Source organism: Gallus gallus, chromosome 1 (genome assembly GCF_016699485.2).
Source record: "Gallus gallus isolate bGalGal1 chromosome 1, bGalGal1.mat.broiler.GRCg7b, whole genome shotgun sequence".
NCBI classification, from domain to species: domain Eukaryota; kingdom Metazoa; phylum Chordata; class Aves; order Galliformes; family Phasianidae; genus Gallus; species Gallus gallus.
This window is the reverse complement of record NC_052532.1, coordinates 59,079,080-59,099,369: the sequence shown is the minus strand read 5'-3', so window position 1 is coordinate 59,099,369 and position 20,290 is coordinate 59,079,080. Positions and strand designations below refer to the sequence as shown.

Below are 20,290 nucleotides of genomic sequence, written 5' to 3'. Positions count from 1 at the left end.
TAGGCTGCTCTTGCTTATTTTGAGAAATCTTAAACAGCAGTATGGTGAAAAGACATCCTGTAAATAGATTGGCCTTGTGTGCCATGAGAACAAAATATTTCAGCTGCAGGGTTTCTCCAAAACTGTTTGATACAATCTCACTACTCCAATACTTTCGAAACTGAGAAGTAGTAACTGGAAGTTGTGATAACAGTGCCTGCCTCCTATGGAAGTGACTTCCTCCTTCAGCCAAACAAGCAGAGTAAGGTAAAGCATATTTATAGTGTGTTTGCAGTAGAGATGTGGTGTTTTAAAGATAAACTGGCAGGGATCAGGTGTCTTTACTATAAGAGACCCTTTTAAATAAAGACACCTGATGGTCCTCAGATGTAGGTAACACAAAAACTCTGTTTTTGATGTCAGTTGGTGCTTTCCTATAGAAATAATAGGCAAAACTCAGTAAGTAAATCACTCTTTAAGTGCAGTCTAATAATTCATTCTTTTGGCAGATACAATAGTGAGCTTTCCAGTCATCCAGACAGACTTCAATGACCACTTAAGAGTCCACTTTCTGGAGACTGTGTTAGTCAGGTAGAGTGCAGCAGTGGGAAAGAAGGGGAAGCGTTCGGATCTTTTGCTAACCATTGGTATCTTCTTATATGTCTGTAGATCAGAGCAAATTAGTATGAGAGGATGCATCATAAGGTAGGAATAAAGCTCTCACTTTTCAGTTGTTTTATTAACATGTTGTTCTTTTCAAAAGTACAGTACTCTGGTGAACAAAACTTCTCCCTCTTATTTTGGTCTTAAGAGCCACAAAAGGAAGTGAAAGATGGGAGCCCTTCAGCATGTAGGTTGTGCTTTGCTGTAGCGTGCTTTGGTGTCTATACTGAGGATGCGCACAGGAAACAAGCTTGATATAGAAAGAGCTGTGTTTAGAGCCAAGCAGCAAGAGTGAATCCATAATTTCTTAAATGCTCTTAGGTATCTTCTTGGGTAAGTTAATATATTACTGTGATTATATTAAAAGATGTTTCACAATAATAATAGTATATATGTCATTGTTTTCTGTGGAGCTTCTTTTCTTAAGGCACATACTTAACATATGAATATTTAAGTGAAAAGTAGGTGTGGATTTGTCTATTCGGGAATGTTAAGGGGCAAAAAGAAGAAAATATATTTGTTTAAACTGTATTCTATTCTGCCAGCAATGCTGTTCAGCATCAAGATGTCATTTTAATTCCTGAGTGTAGTTTGTTAGAGTTGAGCATATATATGTAATTATGCATAAGAAAAGCAGAAGTATTGCTCAGTACGATTAATTAGGGATTTGAGAGCAAGGCAGAAATTATTCAGTTCTGCAGCCAGGATTTTCTGAACAAATTTAATAGTTAAATATCCTGGTTTTCTGAGGAAATGATTTCGAGCTCTTCTGAAAACCGGTTCACTAATTTACAAGGCTAAATACTGCATTTGTGTTTTCTAACTTTAGGCACGCAAGCCAACAGATTCAGATACATAATTTGAAAGATTAGCATCAGTTAGTATGTTCATAAGTATTGTGGCTATTTATGGAAATCTGACAAAGTCTATTTAAAATAAAATAAAAATGATTGCTTGCCCATTAATGGAGTGTTAAATTTGCCAGTAAGAGTAAAATCTAAACAGGGTAAATGGCATCTGCAGACTGCTGAGGTTTGTAGTCCGGTGGAAATGCGAGTTCTGGAATGCAGTAATTAGATGGGGTAGTCAATACTTGTTAATGAAGCCCATGCTTGTGATCCATCTTTAAAGGGAGAGAAAAGCAATACTGCCCTTCCTGTGGAGCCCTTATTGACCTGCAGCAGCAGCTGCTGTCCGCTTACACAGCTCGTTCACAGAATAACTAGCACACTTCTCTTAAGAATAAATAGTCTGTCTCCCAGAAGTGATGGAAGTGTTTCAAGAAAACAGAATGAAATGCTGCTGCTAGAGGATAAACGAAATACGAGGTGTTCGGCAGACAAATTTTAGACACTCTTCTCTGTGTGTTCTAAAAAGTACCCTCTGGAAGAGAGAATAGTACTGCTTAATTCCACTAACTGTATGGGATGCATATGCAATAGCCAGGCATGTTACTGCACTTGAATGTGCATTTTGTTCACTCTTTTATTTGTGCTTTTCCCATGAACTGTTTTTCTGATTTTTTTTATTTTTTTTTCCCTGGGATGCCAACTTCTAGGAGGTGATCAGAATAGCGGGCTTATGGCAGCAACCTCTTCTTTATTGTAGCTGTCAAAGCAAGTTTGCTGGGATCAAAGATAGTGAAATGGTTTCTCTTAGAACTGAGTCTTTGCATAGTGTTTCTTTGAAGGCTATTCTAAATCTGGCTTAAGATGTGGAATATGTCACTGAGGTCTTTGTCATCCCATTTATTTCTGCAGCTACAGGAGAAAGTACCAAGGTTTGGGAACTGTTTATTTTCCCATGATAGAGGAAAACTATTACTTTTTTATCTTGGAGTAAAATAAATGAAATTGTTAACTTTTGGAAATTCCTTTATAAAACATTGTAATCAATTTTACTCAGGATGACTGCACTGCTACGAGCAAGAAAGCTAGTCAAAGCAACAAATTCTGTTTCTTCAATTTATCGTGCTTGTTATGCTTATTAGCATGATTTGGTAGTGTTCAAGGCTGTTCTTAGAAACTCATATAGCAGCCTATAAACATCAGTAACTTGTGATACAGTTCAGTGCTCCCAGAGCATTTACATCTAAAGGAAGATGTCGCTTGCCTTTGCTGACCCCTGGGCTCACATTTTTCTTGATGCCTCTTCCAAACTTACCCATTGATATAGATGGATTCAGATTTTCTTATCCTTTAACAAAGCTTCAGATATTTAAAGTATTTGCTTTCTTGATTAATACTGAGAACAGCAACTGTTAATTTAATGAAACAAAGTCTTCTTGAGAGTGAGTTTTATCAGGACTGCTCCAACTTCGTATTTGCAAGACATCATGGTGACAGACAGCTGATGTTAATGGTGATCTTTAGATTGTCAGCTTAATCCTACAGGCATTTAAAACTTACTTGCTTTTGTATTTACAAGATACCAACATAAACTTGTAGCTGGTTGAGCTGCTAGCATGTTGAAATCAGTTCTAGGCTTGTATTTATCAAATGCTTTGTTTGTAGCTGGTTTATGTTCTGATATTTGCAGACCTTTACTTCTTCTGTGCTAAAGTTAGTTGAGATACTGATCTTTATGTAGAGGCAACTCCCAATAAACCTTTTGTGCTCATAGGTAAAGTTTATGAATTCAACTAGTTTGGAACCGTAGGAGAGGCAGTGTCTTTTGCACTGATATATGAGTGGGGAGAGAAGAAAAAGTAAGAAGCCAAGCTTTTGAGTGCACCAAATCACTGGGAGAGTCCAAACCAAAGTTGAAAGCTGCAGTTTAGACTTATTTTTTCCCTTCTGTCTGATAAATCTTCATGCAATACTAAACTTGAACTAAGCTGAGCCTTTATTTGGGGAAATGTAATGTCAAAGTGCAAGTTTATATGATTAAGGAATGAGCTATATTGAGTCTGTTTGTACTGCCTAACAGATGAGAGGCCTTATTTAAATTTAGATGCTTCCTCTGTGTTGCCTTGATGGAACTATAAAGTTCTTCTCCTTAGATGGGGCTCTGTATGCTTTGAAGTAAAGTGAGAAGAAAGTGATGCTTTAAACAAAGCATTTGTGGTGTTGTAGAAGTTCTGGGAACACAGTGGAAAGAACTGATGTTCTGAGTAGAAAATACAATTTTCAAGGGAGAATATTTGCTTAGAAGAAAGTACACTAAAATTAAGTTGCTGATTCCAGTTCTGTAAGTTTCACGGAAGCCAGGCGTAGGGGGAGGAGAAGGAGTTCAGTTTTGTCTTTGTAAATTCAAAGAACAAAGCATAGTTGGCTTACATACTTATCATTGTTTGGAGATGAAGTGTTGTCTGTCACCCATTTAAAAGAAAAAACAGAAAAAAACAACAAACATGCACATATAAACCATTGATGTACACACACAGAAAGCCTCCGTTTCCCCAGGACCAAAACCAAATCACCTAAACTTTGAAAATAGAAGAAAGATTAATTTGTGCCAAACCTACGGTCACTTCTTTTGTAAGCTTTATCAGGTAGGGATTTCTGAATCCTTTGTAAGAAGCACCTATTATGTATGTATTAATTTTGAGAGAGAAGTTGTTGCTAAATTGAGGTTCCTGCATTGCACTGGAAATGATAGTGCCATTTGTAATTTGCAAAGCAAAACCCTCACAAGAGGTCTAAGTGTTGCTGTTGCCCTATTTCTTCCACCCTTTCTTCCATGCACCGAAATGACTGTCTTGTGGAGTTCAAGTCTCATGCTTCACGCATATTTACATACAATGCTTAGTAAAGCCAAGTCCTGAAGAGTGTTGTTTCTAGACTTACAGCTCAATGCCTTTCTATTTCTGTACTTGGCCTCAGCTCTCACCAAGCTTTTCCCCAGAAATACTGAAGTACTGAAGAATGCATGAATGCAGCCTTCCTGCTCATTCTTCAATGCTGCTGATAGGTCTCCTGTCTCAGAGGAGGAATGGTGGCATACTCTCCAGAAAGGTTGATCTAGTGAGTTCTAGTAGTGATCTAGTAGTGGTTCTGCCAAGAGCTTTGGGCCTAAAATATTAATTCTCAGTATCCAAAGGCATGAAAAATCGAAACTATTGTATAGGTTTTAGCTCGAGTGAGAACAGAACAGGATGGCTTTTTTACTTTCTCTCTCTCTTTTTTTTTTTAATTTTTATTTAGTGATCTGCTTCAGGGCTTGCCAGCCATTGCTTTATGCAAGGTGCTGGCTGGCTTAAAAGTTCATGTTCTCTCCTGGCTTCCTTGGACTTTTGGAAGTCCTTTTATCTAAGAGGACTTCTATCTATGCTGAAGTCCTAGTCCTGTATCCTTTGATCCACTACTATGTTATGTGAGCCTCCCGTGATTTTTTTTCTGTTCTTGGCTCTAGGATCCTGGCATTGTCTTGAGATAGCTCCTGTAGTTCAAACTGCACCAAAACAGTTTTATGGAGCAGAAAGACTGTGGTACACAACACTGTAACTGCAATGCAGAACACTCCTGATGAAATACAAGGTATCACGGAGAACAGCTTGTTCCTTTATGAAACTTGACTTGTTTTAAAAACAAAAACAAAACCCAAGAAAAAGTAAATGTTCTTCTCAGTAATTGTTTCTCTCCCTCTAATAGTCAAAATGAAACTGGTGATCCAATGACAATGCATGCAATTGGGCTTATTTTTAAAACTTCCTTCTTGAATGTATTCCGAAGAAGTATTGTTATCTTCATACCTCGGGGAGGCACAGCCAGCATATAACAGACACCGCTAAACTTGATAAACCTTCTTTGAACTTTTACTCGTCTTGACACTTGAACTTTGAATATCATATCACTGGTGTAAATATACATGTACCAAAAGACAGGATTGACTTTTTGTAAGGAGGGTTTTTTTGTTTTTTGATTGTTAATATTTATTCTACTAACTTGTACAATGTGAAAATTTATTTATTTAATATTAAAGATTGGTTTAAAATGCTCTTGGATGTAGTCAAACTGGACTTAGGACAAACCTCTATGATTGCTTGTTCAGTTTTTAGTATCTTTTCTCTTCTGGGTCCCTGGATATGATTCTAGAGGCATAAGTAGGATTTTGAGGTTCCTGTTTTATGGCCAAATGTGTTCTGTAAGTAGAAAAGTAAGTGGCTGACTGGCAGCTTTTTCAGCAGGAAGTGTATGTAGCCTTTTTGATTTGTCTGATAATTACCGAAAGAGGTAAGGATACTGATTACTTGGAAAGAGCAGTGAAATACAATAGCCATGATCTCATAGAGTCATAGAATGTCTTGAGTTGGAAATGACCTTAAAGCCCTCCCAGCCCCAGCCTCCTGCCCTAGGCAGGACTGCCACCCAGCAGCTCAGGCTGCCCAGGGCCCCATCTAACCGTAATTAACCCAAGCAACTTTAATTGCTTCTGCTGTCATAATGGTTTAATGCTTTAATGAACGGTTGAGTAACAGTAGAATTCTGCCCTTTTTGATGATAAGGTTGTGTGATTTCATTTTTTATCATGCTTGTTAGGTAGATTTTTTCAGTTTTTATAACAATACTTGTTGATAGTCACCTAGCCTTTGTGCAAACAATCACCTTTGATGTGAAGTAGCTTCCCCCCACCTCCCACACACATTGTGTTACTGGTCACCCTTCTAAGTAGGTACAAAATTACATCTTGTCAGTTCCCTCAAAACCGGTAAACTTCTGATTAAAGAGAATGGGCTGCAGAACTTTTGGCTAACATTTAGGCTGTAATAAGTATTTCCTGGTTGTTTGAGTGGTTAAAATAAGTGACAGGTGGCTCTGAGGGTGTTAAAGGATATGTTGCAATGCTTGTGGATCTGACTTTCTTCCTGCATCTGTCTTGGCTACTTTTTTTTTCCAGCTGAATCTGTATGTGATATATTTGAAACCAAAGTGCAGATGTTTTATAATGAGTCACTTTTGCCTTCGGTTTGCACACCTTTACATCCTTCTTCCTTTGTCATCTGTTTGAGAGTTTCCTGGTAAGCTCCCAGAAATTTCACAGAAATGTTATGTTCATCCTTTACATCACTTCTGGTATCAATGTCGTGTTTTACAGACAAATTTTCACTTAAAACAAAACTAAACCCTCCCAAACCAGAAAAAAAGTCAGACTTCAGTTAGAAGCACACTGTAGTGTGGGAAAAAACATTTGCTTTCTCTTGGGTTACTTTTGACCAGATTTAGCCCTTTTCAGTCCTAAAATAGTTGGAAATATACTCATCACCAGTGCTTCTCAAAAAATATCAAGATAGCATTGCTGAGAGCCTTATACATGAATAATCTTAAAATACTGAGAGAAGTTTTGTATAGGCTGTCCTCCCAGGAGTGTCATGTGCTGCCCTGTAAAAATAGATCTGTTGTGATGTAGTAGCAGTTTAAAAGTAGTCTCCTTTGGAGTGGGATGTGCAGAACTAAATTCAGAACAGTACATGGGGGACTGGCAACTCTTTAAGTAGGATGTGAGCAGGAAAAAAGGAACTTTGGTAGCAGTTTTGGAATAGTTGTTTGGATGCTGAACCTGGGAAATGGCAAGACGAATCTTAATCAAATTCCTAGGAATCCTGGAAATTCACTGTCGTCTTCATGGAATTTTTCCTTACAAGGTCTGTGTTTGAACTCCCTGGTTGCATTTTTCTAATATACTTTTAGAACAGCTAACTCTTTAAACTTGGCATAGAGAGACAGCTGCAGCCCTAAAATGATCCTTGGCACTTTGCTGCTTTCCCCAGCTGGCAAGTTTTCCTGTTGTTTTCATTTTCCCTTTTGTGTAAGTCAGTTGATGATATTTGTTTGTTCTGTAATGGAGAAGGAGTTTCCTCCATCTGATAATAGAACAAAGTCTGGTTTTTATTTTGATTTCTGGTTCACTTATTTCTCATGCAGCTACTTATAAATACCACGTGTGCCATCCAGAACTGTGTGCTCATTTTTCTCGGTTTATATTCCTTGCTTTAAAATGTCTGCACAACCTTCAGTAATTAATGACTGTTTCCTCTTTGTCCCTTCATAGCCAGTGGCATTATTACTGCTGTAGTTACCCACATCTGCACAGAGAATGAAGGAATAAATTGAGGACAGAAGAATTCTTTGTAGAGCCAAAGAACTGGAGCTTAGATCTCTAGAAGTATTTCAGTAGTTTACCATCAGGCTTTTCTCTTTTGTCATGGAGTTTTGTCATTTTAAATTCTCCATGCAGGTTATAACATAGTAATTCTTTCATTAATTCCTATTTGGATAGCAGTGTTTCCCACTATTTTTTTTTCCCATGGATAACTTTGCTTTCTTGGTTCAAAGCATCTTTAAAGCAAATGCAAATTCTTTTAGAGTTGTTTGTGCTCTTAAAAATGAGGAGGACAAAGTGGTGTAGTGAACTTCTTTGAAAAAAATTATCATGTCCTGTCTTAGAGAACGTGAACCCACTTGTCTGAATTGAAGGATTTATTAAAACAACTTTTACATCTTTTCTGTACTATGGTCTCTTCTATGATCTCCCATTTAACCTTAATCTCTATTGCCCCAGATTAGTCCTAGGAGTTATTTCTCCCTACTTCAAATAAACTATTTAGAAATATTTAGAGATAAGCAAAAATTCCAGGAAATTTGCTTATGACTTTAGCTAAGGTCCAAGGTTGTGGAGCACATCACCCATGGAAAATGCCCTCAAACTTATTTTCTATGAATAATTATAAATTGATGTTATTTAGGCTTTCCTGCTTCCTCTGTTCCCCACCCCTTCCACCACTGAATAGAAGCCAAAGACCCCAAACAAAATGTCAGTTTGACATTTAGTGAGTCCTTTTTTTTCCCTTCGTACAAATAGTTGTTCAATGCCTTTGTATCAAAAAAAAAAAAGTAAAAATTCTTGTTCTTCTATGAGGTTACTGAATACTAAAACTTCTCAAAGGATCCTTTGAGGAAAAAAAAAATAACAAATCAATTTTGCACAATTTTTCTTGTCTCTTTCTTGTTTGTTTTCTTTCTGTCATATACTTGAGCAGTTTAGAAAAGGTTTAAAACACTTGAAACTCATCAGATGAAGAAAAATAATGAGTAACTGTTACAGCTGGTGTTGTTGTGATACTTCAAATTATACTCAGAGTAAAACAATTTGCTCAGTGTTTAGTTGTCACATTCGAGCTTGTAGGAGGAGACACTTGATCCTGCTGTGCTTATGTTTCTTGGAATCTTGCTTTTTAGGTAGGGAGGTTATGGTAAGACAGGGGATTATTTTGGCTTCCAGAGCAATTTTAGTTACTGGGGCACATGGTTCAGTTGGTAGACCAGTCAATTTACATGTATTGCCTGGAACACAGGAAAAGAGTAATTCCTTATTCTTGGGTTAATTCTGGAATTGACACTGTTTCATATTTATAATGGTTAATTACCTGGACAGTAGGAAGGAGGGCATCCTCAGCAAGTTTGTAGATGATGCTGAATGGAGGCAGAGGATGTGGTATGGATAGGGTAGAGATGCTATTCAGAAGGACTTTGTCAAGTTGGATAAGTGGATTGACCGAAAACTCCTGCAGTTCATCATTGGCAAATCAGAATGTTATTATCTGAGCCAGAACATCTCTGGGCAGTAGTACAAGCTGGTGTTTGGAGAGCAGCACTGCAGAAAATGATATGGGGAGCTGGTGAATAAGTTGTATGTGAGTAAGCAGTGTGTCCTCGTGGTGAAGTGGAACCAACTGCAGCAGGTCAAGGAAAGTGATTCTTTCAGTGACAGTTCTGAAGGTGTAAAATTGTCAAACCACGTGTCAAGACATACAGAAAAGATGAATTAAATCCCTGGAAAATGCAAAGCTGACCCCTTTTTTAAAAAAATATTTTTAAAGGCATGAAGGAACATGGTGCTCTTCTAGGCTGCAGTATTTCTTACATATGCATCTGATTTCACTGTCATGTTAAGGATGTCCGAGGCCATAAAAAGGCTAGGAGGCAATAAAAGTAGGAAGAGAAGGAAAAATAAGTAGCAATGTTTGCACTCTAGTATAGTGAGACATCATCGTGGGTGTACGTGGCTTGGCAAGAGGCAGGGCATTTGTTCAGAATTTTGCACTGAAGGGACAAGGACTCAAATGAAGTTGGGTTTATTTCTCTCTCTCATTCTGTCTTTCTTTTTTTCTTTCTTGTATTGATCATCTAAATACTTCGATATTTAAAAACATTTTTAAAATATTTGCCAATATTTTCTCAGTAGTAATATTGATAATAGGAATGATTTCTGGAGTTGTTTTCAGTTTTCTTGTTCCTTGCTATATGAAAAGGTTGTCCTGTGTGCTACAATTGATTCATATAATTTACCATTTTAATTCATGAGGATGCAAAGAGAACGTACAAGTATAAGAGTAGCCAGATGGTGGCAACCTCGTGTGACTTGAACATGATAAATAGTAACTGTGTAGAGCATGGCTTGCTTACAAGCTTAAAAACAAACAAACACAGTCACCTCACCACCCCAAATAAAAGCAATATGAGGGGATTGAGTGTACCCTCAGTAAGTTGGCACGTGACACTAAGTTGGGAGGAAGTGTTCATCTGCTTGAGGGTACGAAGGCCCTACAGAGGGATCGGGATAGGCTAGATTGATGGGTGAGGCCAGTTGCTTGATGTTCAGCAAGGCCAAATGCCAGATCCTGCTCTCCGGCCACAACAGCCCCGTGCAACTCAAGGCTTGAGGCAGAGTGGCTGGAAGGCTGCATGGTAGAAAAAGATCTGGGGGTTTTAGTTGGCAGTCAACTGAATATGAGCAAGCAGTGTGTCCAGGAGGCCAAGAAGGCCAATGGCATCCTGGCTTGTATCAGGGTATAGGGTAGCCAGCAGGAGCGGGTGGGGTGATCATCCCCCATATTTGACTCTGGTGAGGCTGCACCTTGAGTACTGTGCCTGTTTTGAGCCACTCACGACAGGAAATACATTGAAGCCCTTGAGTGTGTCCAGAAAAGGCCAACAAAGCTGTGAAGGCTCTGGAACAAATCTTATGAGGAATGGCTGAAGGAACTGGGATTGTTTAGTCTGGAGGAGTCTCAGGGAGACCTAATCACTACTCTCTCCAATGATCTGAAAGGAGGCTGTGGTAAGGTGGGAGTTGGCCTCTTTTCCCAGGTAACTAGCAATAGGATGAGAGAGAATGGCCTCAAGTTGTGCCAGGGGAAGTTCAGGTTGGATGTTAGGAAAAATTTCTTTTCAGAAAGAGTGTCAATACATTGGAACAGAGTTCCCAGGGGAGTTGTGAAGTCACTGTCCCTGGATATATTCAAGAACCGTGTGGATGTGGCAGTAAGGGGCATGGTTAGTGAGTAAGGTGGTGATGGGTTGACGGTCGGACTTCTTGATCTTAGAGATCTCTTCCAACCTTGATGATTCTATGATTTCTGGACTCATAAGCATGTTTGTGTTTTCTAGTAGCTTCTCTTTTCCTTTAGCTTTCTTGTTTGTGAATCTACAAGCCATAAAGTGCACTGGGAGAACTTCAAATGTTACCCACATTTTCTCATTTTCTTTTTTGAGGAGTTTGATGGTCTTTCTTCTTGTCAGTTATACTGAAGTTGGATGCTGAGTAGCTGAGTCTAAAATTCTGTAAAGCTGCTGTTTACAGAATACCTGAAGCTTTGTCTCTTAGTTATGAAGTAGTCTGCAGGGCAACAGAATCTAAAAAGGATTGTTCATTCATCTTGGTTGCTTATTCAAATAAAAAAAGTTTGAGTATAATCAAACCTGGCTATTATTTTCCCCCTGGAAATGTTGGAAATGGAAGAGAATGTGGTGTTAACTTGGAAAAATTCCTCTCTACAGTCATAACATTTTTGCTTATTTTGACTTAGAGGTTGGTAGTCTTCCTAAAATACAGTTTCTTGGCACACTAGTTTCAGTATTCAGCGAAGATGCATGCTGTTGGAGGGGGAAGGGAAAATAGTGAGGATGTTTACCATTATGTACTGAACTTATGTAGGCTTCCTGTGTATCCTGAGAGAGCCTCTCAGATCTTTCTGCTCCCAACTCTAAACAACATAATCCCTTGAATCTCCAGAGAGAGTTGAGGAGGGCAGTGTGACTTGTTGTGGCTTGTAGTGTCCTCAGAGTCTAAATACTTATAACTGGAGCCTTTTTCAGCTTTAGCATTTCCTGAATTCTTGGTGATAACAAAATGGTTGAATTTTCCTTTTTAAAATGAAATACCGAGCAATCTCTCCCTCTAGTCAACAAGCCGCAGAGGTGTTTCCAACTCCAGCTGCTGCTCTATAGGAAGATGGCAGACATGTAGAATGCATTTATGTGCAGAGGACACTGTCTTCCACTGCTTCTAAATTGTGTGGAGTAAAATGAAGGATTTACATCCTATTTTAGCATTGCTTTTGGTAAATCCCAAATGTAGATGCCTCTGGTCTGATGACAGGGTGTCTTTATGGGAACAGTTGAATCACGGCCTGAACCTTGATTGACCACCTGAGGCGAGAACTGAGTCAGCTGCAGGGGCACAGGTGAATGCAATTTCACCTGAGTGACTCCACACCCTCCTAGACCCCATTTAAGGGCTGACTCCCAAAGAGGAAGGATTCCTATCTGGAGATCACTCCTCTTGGAGTCCTTCTGTAAGCCCAGAACACGGGTAAGATCTTTATTTCATTTCTCCTTTGTAACGTGATAATCTCTCTGGTCCATTACCTGTATACCTGTTTGCCATACAGGTGTCTTAAATTTGGATGTGCTGAATCTTCTCTGAATTGAGGAGTGGATGCATTTTAGACGTAATTTGTTTTTGACCACATAGTACTGAATTAAAAATCTAGTCTGGAGTGCCCTGTCAGTTCTGCAGTTTCCAGGTATGAATGTCGCAACTTATTAAAGTCTCTGATTGTTACAGAATAGATTGACTGATTAATAACTCAATCTGAAACCTGTTACACAAGAGATTTCTCCATTCTGTATCTCATCATATTATGGGATTACATTAAAAAAGATGGTGACTGAGCAATAGAAATATGAGAAGATAGAAAAATCGCTCTCAGGGTGCAGCCTTAATTATTGTTTGTTATTTAAAATTACATTAAGCCTTTTATGAAATAATAAATGTTTAAATGAATGGCAGTATAGTGTATGATGTAATACTGTTGTATTCTAGGTAATTGTGGTTCAGATGAATACATGCTCTTTGTAGGCTGTCAGATGCAGTCATTCATTTGTTGGTGATAGCAGTTGCTCCTTATAGTGCTGAAATCAGATGTAGTCTTGCAAAATGTGAAGCAAATTTTTTATGGTTATCTCATGCATTTTTATTCAAAAACCATTTCTTTCTATAATCTGAAATTGCAGGAAGAAATAGAATGTAAGAATTCAATGTCTGCTATTAAAGTGACAGGAGGTTGCTAGAAATAACGTGACCAAAAAGGTGGTTAAGATTTAGCTGCACTATGAATGTGGTGGCTCTTCCCCATGGAGTGGCCTCAGGCATGTACCCATTGCTCAGCAGCAACCAAACTGTCAGTGTGCTATTAATGCTGTGTCTACCGAAGCCAGGGCACAAGGAGGGCAGTGCTGTGCAGTGCTGACTCAAGTGGTGGCAAATAACTGTATGAATTTTGATACACTGGCTGAAAGCAGTGCTCTGAACAGCAAAGAATATGCAGATATGCTTTCCATTTTGATAAAGGAGTTTGAGAATAAGTTTCAAGAGTGCCAAAAAACAATAATTTATGTTTGCGACACCATTATCAGTTGGTATAATTACATTACATGCAACTTTTCAAATGGAGTATATGGAGTTGCAGTCCAACTAAAAACTCTGAACACGTCTCTCTACTGGACTTTTATAAGACCTCCTACCAAGGGAAAAATATATTTTGCTTCACAACCACACCTTATTCATGTCACATCTATTTGTCAGTATGCCCATTTGTGAACAGTTTTCATGGAGGAAGTACAGGAAGAGTAAAATTTCAACAAAAGCCTTAGCAGAACACCTTGAGAACTCACTAAGAATGGCAACCACTGCCGTAGAACCAGATTGATTTGGTAGTTTCACAAGAACAAGGTTAAATATCCCACTAGTTTAATGTTTTGTTTTTTTCTTTTTTGAATGTTTTAAGAAAAATATTAAAATTTAAAATGTTTTGTTACTTATGTGTTAATGATACCGTATATTTTACAAGGACTGCTCTGAAGGTAATGCTTCCTGTTTTATTATGCTGGCCCATGATGTTAGAGGCAACTGTTGGTGGTATGGCTGTAGAGTCTGAACCTTCCCACCAATATTCCATTACATGTGGCCATGCGACAGATGGCAGCAGAGGGGCAGTCTGACAAGACAGTATCTGACATCCACAACCTCCTTGGGCAACCTGTTCCAGTGTGTCACCACCCTCTGTGTGAAAAACTTCTCCTAATACCTAACCTAAACCTCCCCTGTCTCAGTTTAAAACCATTCTCCCTTGTCCTATTACTACCCACCCTCATAAACAGCCGTTCCCCCTCCTGCTTATACACTCAAGTATAAAGCTCTGCCCAGGTAGTAGTAGGGGAAAATGATTTGTTATTAGCATCAGATTGCTTTCTTAGTGAAGGTCCATTAAACAAATTCCCTGTCTGGTAGAGCTATGCTATTCTTCCTCTTCTGTTAGGCTGAGGTAGGTGTAGTACATGCACGTGATAATGTAGTGTTGTCATAACCATATTCCCAGGATGAACTAGGCATACCAATTGTGCTTCATGGCTGAGCACTGGGCTGCATAGTCCCCTAAGATTTCATCCATTCATGTATTTCTATGGCTGTCTTTCTTGCTGATCACTGAATGACAATTTTCTGAAATCTAAATTTTCACACTGCATAGAGCAGTGGTGCAGTAGACATGTGCTCAGCATTTTGTTTTAGCTGATAGTGCTTCCTGGTTTCAAAAATCTATTAGAGGTGGAGGCAGTGGATGCTACTGGTGTCTTCCTACTGCAGTCTTTCCTGAAATGCACTTTTTTGTGAGGTCCCTTAGTGAGTTTGAAGCAATTCCTTCTGCTTTTGTAAGCATTTAACTATTTGGTTTTCTGCTTTGCCATGTGATCGTATCTTACTGTTGTGAAAGCCAACAAGCCCTAAATAGTTTCTCAAAAAATTAAGTTGGTTTTGCATCTACTTAATTTTGACATCTTGTTATGATTTAAAACTTATCCCAGTATGAGAGCTGAGAAAGTCTTTCATGTAGAACCTGTGATTTGCTGTGGTTATTCTCCACTTCCCAGGAGCTGGAAATTCTAATATGTTGAGAAATGATACTACTGTTTTTCAAATAATTCTTTGCTACAGCTGATGCCTATGAGTTGTGCTTATAAAAAGATTCACCCGCTGTAACTTCAAAGGAAGAAGACTGTCTGAAGGAGGCAGTTAGTTGCACACAGTAGTTTGGATGACATCGCTTATACTTCATTTATTTTGAAATGTGTTGAAATAGACTTTTCTTGCTGTATGTAATGTACCTGAAAGGCACTGTTGAGTATTTAATGGACTTCTAAAGAAAGCGTATGTAACAGATGGTGTGACAGGTGAGTATATGGCTGTCTAGAGCACTTTATAAAGAGAACTGCTGGCATCATCTATCTAATTCTATAAAATTTTTCGTAACAGCTCATACTGTGGCACAATGGAAAATGTCAAGTCTTTTATCCTGGTTGAAAATTGTCTAGAACGACTTTGGTAATGTAATAGTCAACACAGAAAAGAGCCAGAAGGTTTTGGCAGTCAACGCTTATGTATTTCTGTGTTGAATTTTACATGGCTTGAACATGGAAGCAGCAGAGAGCTTGGGCTTTCTGCTGAAGCTGGCCCAGTACAAATGTAACACAGATAAGAAGCCCAAAAACACTAAATGCAAATGTTAAGATTGTTATGCTTGAGTTTTCTGATATTGAAAGACATTAGCTTTCTCTGAGGCATTTTAACACTATGAAAAGAGTAGTGAGACTACAAGTGGGAGCAACTTGCAGAAACTCTTTCTATTTATTCAGGTATTTCTAGCTCTTCACAAACTAAAACACAGAATTCCTTTTCACGAGTGAGTCATTCTTCGTTGCCAGTGTTGCCTATCATTTTCCTAACAAATGAGGGCTCTTAAAAGCAACTCAGGATGTAATTAGATTGCAGCTCATATAAAGTAGGGTAAAACACAGCCATAGGATTGCCCTTTTTGGTGACACTGAGTCAAATAATTCTTAACTTGTAAGAATTTTATTTCTTTTTAAAGAAACATTTGCTCTGACTTAAGTGCCCACTCACACAGTCTGCTGTTAGTATGTGTTGAAATATTTCTTGCTGCGTATTTCCTGAAATATATCAGTGAGTTATGAAATTAAGAACTTCTCTTTTTTTTATATAATGAGTTGATAACGCTTGTTTTATGACCAATTTAAAGACTGCCTCCTAGTTTGGTAGTTACTTGCACGAATACATTGGAATGTAAGGAGTTCTGCTCACAGTAATTATATCCCAATGTAAGGCATGGGTAGCTGTAAGTATGCTCTCTTATGCTTACTCTTATCTCTTACTCTTTATGCCTATTTTTCTCCTTTTGTTTTTAAGACCTCATTGTTTTTGAAGAAAATTAATTAATTACCTGTGGGAGTGTCCTTGAAATATTTGAAAATAAAGGTATATATTATTATCTCATCTTGTCCTGGAAATAATATGGATATCTCTTAAAGAATTGGTATACAGCAGGAGTCAAATTAAGTCTTTATTAGTCTGTGATTAAGCTTCTCTAAGTAGGAGTGCAATCTGTAATCTAGACTTTTCTTTTCTGGTAATATCAACAAGAATGCTTGTTTCTTGCTGTCAGTGAGAAAGGAAAAGTCATCTATCAGTGTCTGAAAGCTTTGAAAACTAGGGCAGTTGCATGGAATTGAACTCTCATTGCATGGATGAGCAGCAGTGGAAGCAGAGCCTGAGTGCACTGATCAAAGGCAGCTATCACAGCAGTGAGAAGTAGAAACTTGTGACCTTCCTCTCAGCACACGATGGGTTTCTGTTTAAATTTGAGCCTGTTTTCTGACACTTTTATGGTTTCCCCTTCCTATTTTTCTGTTGCATGTAGCTTGAGAATAGTTATTAGACTATGGATGGGAGTGGGAAGTGTATGCTCCTACAGCCCACCCACAACATTAGGTAGCAGTGCATCACAAAATAGGCTCTTCTCTTGACAGCAAAATTTGTCTACTGGTGTGCCTATGTTCTGTCAATTTAAAATGTAAATATAGGCAGACTGGATGAAGAGTATTCTACTGTAGAGTTTATACATCTATCTATACATATGTGTATATATAAATACATGCACTGCATTTACACTGTTGTATTGTTTGAGGGACATAGAAATGCTGCTAGATATTCATCACTGTATGTACTGCATGGTCTTTTGACTCATGAGCTCATCAGTGTTTATAGCAAAGAGAGTAAAAACTTTGAACTAAAAACTTTTGTTTTCAAAAACGTTTCTCGTGAGCGAGGTCAGTTTTAGTTCTGCTCTATGTGTGTCCCTATCAGTCACTTTATTTCTCAGAATATATAAGTGGTTGGAGTTTTGGAGTCTTTCTTTATGAATATATCTTGATGGATGATTTTTTTTCCCAGATCCTTATGTATACTAAGTAATTCTGCAGTTAACAACAAATGATGAGAATTCTAGATCTTTCAAGAAGTTGGAGTGTCAACATCCTTTATGCCCCACATTTTAGCTAAAGGATAAAATCCTTGAAAGCTATGGCTTTATCTCTGTTGTAGTGTGTATTAATAGGAAAAATACAAACCTCTATGATATCCTTGCTGTGAGATAATACTGTACAACAGTAGGCTATAGTAAACCTGTTACTTATATTGAAAATAATCTGAAATGGGGGTGACCTATGTTTTCTTGCTGTATGCATCTAATGCTCTGTATCTCTTATGGGACCACCTGGAAGCTCCAGTAATGATCAAACTCCCCGTATTCATCAGACTTCTCTATGTAGTCTCTGCCAAAACCTGCACTTACTTTGCAGCTGTGAGTTTGTTGCTTCTCATCTTTTTGGGAAGGCACAGACAGCATGGGAAGCTTTGACTCATTTACATGCATATGTAATAAAATCACAGAAATATTTGGGGTGTCTCCAATGTAAGACATGGCTGCTGCCAGCCTAAGAGGTACTGTGAAGTGGGGCTGTTTAAAAATAGCTAACTCACTTGTGTGAAGTGGTATGGGATGTAGGTGGAATGGTTGGCAGTTGCCGGGTGGCTGTGGCAGCTAGCAGTAAATCCTGCACTGCTGCTTTTCCTTCTGCAGGCAGTGGAGCCAATACCTGCGGGCAGGGATGGGGCTTATTCCACTCCTGTCTGATCACGTACCACCAGAGAAGCTTCAGGTGAGGGGAAAGGAAGATGTTTTGTAAAACTAATCTGCTACTTTGTCAGAGACCTGTTGCGGACTGCTCAGGGAAGTGTTTGTGTTGGATCTAACACAGGTGTTTCTAAATCTTAGAAGGCTGTGTCAGAGCTGTGCCTGATGAGTTTGGAGAGGGATTTAAATTGAATCAATGCGTATTGTATGAGTCGGTCTGTTAAATTCATTTTAAGATTGTTTTCTGAGTTCTTTGCCACTAATAGGTTAGCCACCTGTAATGGGCAAAAATACAATATACTGAAATAATATTTAGTGCAGCTCAACCACCACCACTCCATCCATACCTCAGATGAACTCTATGAAGTTCTGGAGTTATAACAGTATTTTTTTTTTCCTAAGTTTAATTTTTAAAGAATGAAAATGTATTTTGGCAGGGCTTTTCCAAGATGCAGTAGCCCAGCAGTCCTCCGTTTCTAATCTAAGCCTCTCAGAAAGTCTTCAGTAAACCCTGAGGAGAGAGGAAAGCCCCATGGCCATAGTTCCCACCCATGCGCTACTTGGATGTCTGTTCTGCTTTCAGTGGGATCTTAGCTGGTAAATAAAGAGCATGGGACAGAGTCCCTGGGGTCAGTCAGTCCCCTAGAGCTGCTTTTACTCCTATGCTCAGAACTCTGTCCGAAGAGCCGCCTGTGATCTCTCTTGGAGCCTTGTATGTCTGAGCTTTGGCTGCCTCAGCTGTCAGACGCTGAACGTGTCAAAGCAGAAGGCTGCTGCTTTTCCATGGAAACGCTCTGTGCAATTGCAGAAATAATCAGGTACGTCTGGTGGTTGCTGTGCCCTATTGTTGGACATTTCCAGACTCTGGATTGAATTGCTCTACCTTGATAAATTAAGTTTGCAGCAAAAATCCAGCTCTTGTCATGTTTCTGTTGGTGTCACTGTTTATTCTGCTGTTGCAATATAAATCCCTTGATGTTGGCTGTTCCATTTCTCCCTGCCTATGCACGCCTTGCAAAAACAGCTTCAGACCTCTTGCTTCTGGGTACCACTAATACAAGCTGCCTATGATGTGTATGTGCTAGGCCTGAGCTGCTGTACCCCCTTCAGGGAGGTTGTGCAGTCTTCCTTAAAAACTCTCCCTTGCAGTACTTTCTACTGTTGATATGAAGTAACTCAGTTTTGTTTTTACAAAACAAACTTTATTAATGTAACTGTTTCTTTGCCCTCAGCAATTTTCAAGAAAAAGGAATACTGTTTGTGGGTCTTTGAAGTGGTGGTATTTTTTGGAGTTACGTTTTATGTAATCTGCTTTCCACAATACTTTAATGGGTTATTAATCGTGTTTGGCTAACTCTGTAGATATGATTTGTAGTTGATTTTTAAAGAAAAAAATCAGCATCCTTCCATACAGGCATGACTAACTTGGAGATACTACTGATACAGCTCAATGGGAAAGTTGCCATAAAGTACTTGGAAACTTAAGGAATTGCAGATTATGGAGTAAATGTTTCATTTTTGGGGGCCTGTGCTCCTCTAAGGTCTTTTTGAGACATTGAAGTCTTGACGTTATTCCTTCTGTAAAGAATTTAATTTCATAACTTGGAAGTTGTTCTGGAAGGGAACCTATGAAAGAAGGATTGCTTTCAGACTTATACATTAAATGCTTGTGGGTCACTAAGAGCCTATCATGAGCTCTGACCATGTTTTTTTGCTGTCCTTTAATAATAGCTGCCAAAAATAAACATCCACATAAACAGTTGTTGTAACCCTTGAAGATGATTTGCTGCAGAGACTGGAGGCAGTCCGTGTCATTGAACTGATGAGAAGGAGATAGCTCGTCTTCCTACTGTGAATCCTACTTTTTCCCTTTCAAACTCTTATTGCTTATAAGATTTATTACTCAGAACATTAACATCACTTAATCAAACAGCCTTAAAAACAATGAAAAAACAGTCACTTCCTTTTCTCCCACATCCAACTTGCACATCTCTGACCCTGTGGGAGAAGTTACTCAGTAGTCTTGCTGCTCATGTGGCTTTGAGGAACTGTGTGCTGACTGAAAACCGTTGGGGCTGCAAATATTTGGGAAGTAAGGGGAGCACAGCCCACCCAAATGTGATGTCTCCATTTGCTTTATATCTGTGGAAGTGCTGCAGATAAAGTACTTGCTGCCAACAGGGCTTATTTCATTGCTGTTTTGCTGCTGCAGTGTACAGTGTTTTACAAGTTGGGAAAATGGCCAACTGAGATAGGACTGGAAGGCCATCTCTGTAATATGAAGGGATCTAAAAGGACTGGTCTGGAAGCCTTACCCCT

At 38.8% G+C, this 20,290-nt stretch overlaps 1 protein-coding gene across 7 annotated transcripts in view; it reads left to right on the top strand.

Moving 5' to 3' along the window:
* Positions 1-20,290, top strand: part of FGD4 (FYVE, RhoGEF and PH domain containing 4) — a 112,140-nt gene that overhangs the window by 17,424 nt on the left and 74,426 nt on the right. The window contains exon 1 of one of the 7 annotated variants that reach the window (XM_025156086.3): positions 896-975. The exons of 2 other annotated variants lie outside the window; for them this stretch is intronic. In XM_025156086.3, coding sequence (XP_025011854.1) covers positions 954-975 — 22 coding nt within the window. In that variant the 5' untranslated portion in view covers positions 896-953. Of the gene's footprint in view, positions 1-895; positions 7,226-16,005; positions 18,790-20,290 lie in introns of those variants that run through there. 4 more of the 7 variants (XM_046898804.1, XM_025156089.3, XM_015287254.4 and 1 more) reach the window with 4 other exon arrangements.